At 44.2% G+C, this 5,775-nt stretch overlaps 1 protein-coding gene across 2 annotated transcripts; it reads right to left on the bottom strand.

The window, feature by feature from the left end:
- Positions 1-295: 295 nt before the first annotated feature.
- On the bottom strand, positions 296-3,926 carry LOC110115585 (probable LRR receptor-like serine/threonine-protein kinase At1g74360). 2 transcript variants are annotated; one of them, XM_020848849.2, is made up of 2 exons: positions 2,592-3,926; positions 296-2,504 (listed from the first exon to the last, which is right to left on the bottom strand). In XM_020848849.2, the coding sequence occupies exons 1-2, from the start codon at positions 3,769-3,771 to the stop codon at positions 439-441; spliced, it is 3,246 nt and encodes a 1,081-aa protein (XP_020704508.1). In that variant the 5' UTR covers positions 3,772-3,926; the 3' UTR covers positions 296-438. The 2 variants fall into 2 exon arrangements, with proteins under 2 accessions (XP_020704508.1, XP_028554229.1); XM_028698396.1 differs by having other exon boundaries at positions 296-3,926.
- Between the last annotated feature and the right edge of the window lie 1,849 nt (positions 3,927-5,775).

A 5,775-nucleotide genomic window follows, 5' to 3' on the forward strand; every position in this document is an offset into this window, starting at 1 on the left:
AATAGGGTCGAAGAGATTGACGCATTCTTAGAATGTGCCACATCATATGGCGTATTTGATGCTTTATAATTTTTTTAAAATTCATGCTCATTCCTCTAAATGTCACTGGTGAAAAGCTTGTTCTGAAAATTTGGCCAACTAAAAACCTATCATTCCAACTAGTTGAGCACCCCACCATGTCGATCTTTGTTTTCTAAGCATCTGATTATTCATAAAGAAATGTACGAGGGCGGTCAAGAGACGAGGAATATCTGCTCTGGGATTGGGAGGCTCCGCTCTCCGGCTACAAAGCCGACGTTCGGATTTGCACATTGAAGAGAAAGTTGCGGCGGGAGAGAAAAAATTACAGTGAGATAGAAAGAGATGAGATTCACATTGGAGCAGGCTCGAAGATCCGGAGAAAGAATTTAATGGGGATGGCAAAATTTGAACGGATCCTCATCCAGTTAACTGCAGGCTACCACATTTCTCCTCCCTCGACGCGACACTCAACAATAATGTCAACACTTCCCTCATCTCTGGCCGCCGTAGGGGCGCCTCCGCCGCGCAACTTATCCCCACCCTCACCAACGCCCTCATCACCTCTCTACCTTCCTCTCCCCATCCCTCCATCCCCGCCATCACCCCTTCCACCCCCACTCGTCTCCACCATTCCACTAGCCCCTCCTCCTCTCCCTCCTCCACCGCCCGCCTCGCCGTTCCCAATTCCATGAGCAGCACGCCGAAGCTATACACATCTCCTTTCGTCGTCGCCTTCCATGTCTGCCCGTACTCCGGCGCCACATAACCCACCGTACCCGCCACCACTGTGCTCACATGACTCGTCCCATCCACCACGACTCTCGCCAACCCAAAGTCCGTTAATTTAACTCCTCCTTTCCCATCCATCAACACATTGCTAGCTTTAACATCGCGATGCAGCACCGCCGGCGAGCAGTCGTGGTGGAGGTACACCAATGCTTGTGCCACCGCCACTGCTGCCGCCATTCTCTGCTCCCATTGGAATCCGTTTTGGTCTTTGATGACATCTTCCAAGCTTCCACCTTCCATGTATTCGTAGATAAGGAGCTTTTTGAAGCCGGCGAGGCACCATCCGTGGAGTGCAACGAGATTGGGGTGACCACCAGCTAGCGTCTCCATCTCTGCACGGAATTGTCGCTCCCCTTCATAACCTCCTCTCTGTAATTTCTTGATTGCCACTCGCCGGCCGTCCGGGAGATCACCGGAATATACCTCGCCGCAACCTCCACGGCCGATCAACTTGTCGGAGGAGAAGTTTTGGGTCGCCGCCACGATGTCAGGGTAAGTGAAGGCTGTTTTGTTCATTCCGTACACGCGCACGCTGACGATAGGGACGCTGGAAGGCTGCGAGGAAGAAGACCCCGAAGGAGAAGGAAATATCGAATTTTGATCTAAAATTAGATTCTCTGATTGGGAAAATGTGGGATCTTGGTTGGAATGTAAGAGAGGATCGATTGCTGATCGACTTCGGCTTGTGAGGCAGAGGAAAAGGAAAGCGATGCCGAACAGTAAGCTAAACAAGGTTAAGGCGACGAAGACCCATAAGGAGATCATGTTACCTGAGGACTGGCGGCCATAGACGGTGGTGGAGGGTGGAGGCATGGCGTTCTGAGGGTAGAAGGAGATGAGAGGATCTCCGAAGAAGGAGCTGTTGCCAAAAGTTGTGATATGGCTGCTCATGGGAATGACGCCGTAGAGCAAGGGGTTGAAGGAGACGTTGAACTTGTTGAGGAAGGAGAGATCGTTGAGACTGTACGGAAACTCGCCGGAAAAATTGTTTAGGGAAAGGTCTAAGCTTTGAAGGCACTGGATTTGGCCAATCGCTGGGGGAATTTGGCCGGAGAACTGGTTGTTGGAGACGTCAAGCTCGATGAGTGGAAGCGAGCCGATTTTCGAAGGTAACAAACCAGAGAGGTCGTTGCCCTCTATTTCCAGCAGGCTGAGCCTTTTCATTGAACCAATCTCGGGTGGTAGTTCCCCATAGAGAAGGTTGCTGGAAAGCCTGAGGTAGCCGGAGCTGTCTAACGTTTGAAATGGCTTTGAGGAATTTAAACAAACAGGGAAGAGGCCAATGCCCTTGAGGAGTTGATCCCAGGTCTTGCTGCACCTCTTCCGTGTCATCCCGTTGTAGATGAAGCTAAACGGTTGGAAGCTCGCCGGAAACCACCGTTTGAGCGTTAGACACTCGCTGGACCCGGCAGCGAGGTCGCCAAATCGTTTATTTTTTGCGAACGTCGGCAACGGAGACCGCCCAGTTGTCGATATCTCCGGCGGGATTCGACCGGAGAGGCTGTTGTTGGCTAGGTTTAACCATATGAGGCTGCTGCATTGACCGATCTCCATCGGGATTTCTCCGGTGATTTCGTTGTTCGCGAGCATGAGCCATAGTAACGAGGTCAAGTTCCCGACTTGCGGAGGAATTTCGCCGCTAAGCCTATTGAAGGAGAGATCCAGCACCTGCAGCGTTGAGATCCCTCCGTACTCTGGAGGGATTCCACCATAAAAATCATTGTGAGAGAGGATCAATAGCATAATCACCGGCATATCGGCGGCGGCAGCAGGGAGCTTACGGGAAAAATTGTTGAAGCTGAGATCAAGCCGGAGTAGATTTGGGAGATTTAGCACTCCGGATTCTTCGATTCCCGCGGTATACGAATTCGAATGCAGTATTAAGAAGTTGAGGGAAGTGAGTTCCCCGAATATTTCCTGGATTTCTCCGCCGAATTGATTCCGGCTGAGATCAAGAAATTTCAGTTTCTTGCAGTTAAGAAGCTTTACTGGCAAATCCCTCTCGAAGCTATTGTTTCCGAGGAAGAGAGATTCGAGCTCTGTAAGCAACCCGACACCGGAAGGAATCGAACCGGTGAAGAAATTCCCCCAAATATTCAAAGATGTGAGATTTGAGCAGTTAGCAATCGAATCTGGGAAATTCCCGCTCAGCGTGTTGCCAGACAGGTCCAGAGCTTCCAGGTTGCACCTCGCCGGGAATGTCTCCGGCGAGATTACTCCTCTGAAATGGTTATCGGACGCCGAGAATTCCCTAAGAAACCAAAATCCCCTCCACAACTCCCCTGTGAACCCATTTAAGCTTAAATCCAGATACCGCAATCCCGCCCTGCATCCGTCAAAATAGTCTCCTATCTCGCCGGTAAAATTGTTCGACGAGATGTCGATAAAAACCAAACTGCCGCATTTCTCCGGGAAGGTATCCAAGAAGCGACCTTTTAATCTGTTAAAGGAGGCGTCGAGGGTATTAAGAAGGGGGAAGCCCGAAAGGATGAGTTCACCGTCGATGAAATTGTGGGATAGATTCAGATACCGGAGGCCCCGGCATTGGGTGAGTTCCGTCGGGATTTGGCCGAAGTAACTGTTGCTTGATAAGTCGAGGTGAGTGAGCTCTGGAAGAAGATAGAAGTGGGGGAAGATGGAGCCGTTAATATTGGAGTTGTTGAGGTTGATACCGGTGATGCGGCCATTGGAGTTGCATGAGATGCCGAACCAACGGCAAGGGGATGGATCGGACTCGTTCCATCCGGCGTACTGGCCGGGGTTTATGCGGTTATTTACGAGGAGGAAATTCTTAAGATCGAGTATAACTTCTTTTTCAGGCGGCGGCGGCGGCGGCTTCAGCGGCGGTAGGTTGGATGCTGTGGCGGCGGTGATGATAAAGGAGATAGAAGAATAAGGATTAGGTGAGAATACAAAGAAAAATAGCAGAAAGAATGGGAAAGGTTGGATATTTTCCGACATCTCCCAGAGAAGGCGACCATAGGGGAAAGCGAAGCTGTTTTCCGGCCAAAGCTGAGCACATTTCTTCAGGCGCGTTTGGTTCGGCGTAATTCCACAGTTTTCCGGTTTGAAACAGCAAATTCAGTTGACGGAATTTGTTTGGAAGCAAGGCATTTGTAAATATATTTTTTCTGAAACTTCATTGTTTTTATCGGCCAAAAAAAACTTTTGGCCTCTTAGGGCATCTCCAGCCGAAACTCTCATTTTTTACTGTAAAATACAGTAAAATCAAAAAGTGCCGTGATTCATCTCCAGTGAAACGTCATTTTGCCCCCAAATCATCGTTCGTTTCTTTCGCGTCTTTCTCGGACGAGTTCGGTAGAGAGAAAGAAATGGCGCAAGTGAACAGTGCGACGTCAATTCAACTGCGATCAAATAGCGGAAGAAATGACATTCGGTTGCGACGTTTGAGGGCCTCCATTCGGTTGTTTGCCGAACGGTTGGAGATGATCTTACTTGTCTGATTCTATTGCTTTTTTCCTATGAAACGGTGAAATAGAAAAAAAAAAAAAAAAACTTCTTTTGTTTCATAATACTGCTACATAGTGTCATAAAAAATATTTAACTTAAATTTTATTTCGTGACATTCTTATATATATTAGAGATGATCCGAGCTATATGTTTTAAGGATTGTATTTGGGCTAGTGAACTCATGTAGACGCTCATATTTTTTATGAAGATCAAATTTTGTATATAAGGCGACATCATTCACCTATATAAAATGTGATGAGAGTCTAAAATTTTAATATGTGCTTTACATTTGTGACAATATGATGTGAGAGTTTAGCTCTTGATGTCCATATCTTTCAATATGTTGTAAGGAGTCCAACATACAATTTTCCTACACCGTCATTAGATATTTCTTAATTAATAAGTATGAATTTAGAAGGATATTTTATGTTAAAGTTGATGAGGATGTTAACATATCTTTTAATAGGTAAATTTTATTTAGTTGATGTTAGATAACGAGTTCAACGAGGTTTTTTTAAGTCATAACTATAGTCTCAATATCATATACCAGATTTTCGAAGAGTAAGTCAACCTAGTATGGGGCATCGAGAGGTATTTAATAAGCGACATTCCTCATTAAGAAATGTAATAGAACGAGCATTTGGTGTATGGAAAAAGAAATGAAAAATTCTACAAGATATGTCAAACTATTATTTCAAAAATTAGCGGTTTATTGTAGTGGCTACAATGACAATACATAATTACATAAGAAAACATCAATGAAAATTGAGGAATGCTACAATGACTTTTTTTTTTTTTCTACTACAATGACAATATATAACTACATAACAAGACATCAATGAAAATTGAGGAATATGAGGAATGTGATGCCGATGGAAATTTTGTTCATCGGAGGCAGAGGATTTCCGAGTTGGAGAGGAAGTTGAACTCTTAGGAAGTACGAATTATTTTGTAGTGTTGCTTGATGGCGAAGGAGCGAACGATATGACTGAAGTTATAGTATTGTAATGCAATTATACACATGTAATAGGTAATACGTTTAACTTAAAATTTTTTTATATTTAAATATAGTATAAATAATTATTACCAAAATTAATTGAAATATAATAGTAAATTGTTGATGATATACAGGGGCGGAACCAACCTTAGTTTTCAGGGGGGGGCAAATTTATAAGTAAAAATGTAGAATTTTTTTTTTCAAACTCATAATAAAAAATTCATTTGATTCCATGGTTAACCTTAAATGACAATGTTTGACTAATGGATCCTTTAAACAATATATATCAAACTCATAATAAAAAAATTCATTTGATTCCATGGTTAACCTTAAATGACAATAATTATCATTATATCATTTTAGTGACTAATGATTATTTGTACTTGAATACATTTTAAAAATATCATCAACATCTTATATAATGATAATTATTCTTAAACAAAAATTAGGTAACACCTCTACACAATGTGTCGGGGGTGCCCCTGACGGGTTTCGAC

The sequence above is a fragment of the Dendrobium catenatum genome, unplaced genomic scaffold, assembly GCF_001605985.2.
Source record: "Dendrobium catenatum unplaced genomic scaffold, ASM160598v2 fragScaff_scaffold_1078, whole genome shotgun sequence".
NCBI classification, from domain to species: Eukaryota; Viridiplantae; Streptophyta; class Magnoliopsida; order Asparagales; family Orchidaceae; genus Dendrobium; species Dendrobium catenatum.

Coding starts and splice junctions, on each gene's coding strand:
- LOC110115585 (XM_028698396.1), bottom strand. CDS start 3,771: ATGTCGGAAAATATCCAACCTTTCCCATTCTTTCTGCTATTTTTCTTT.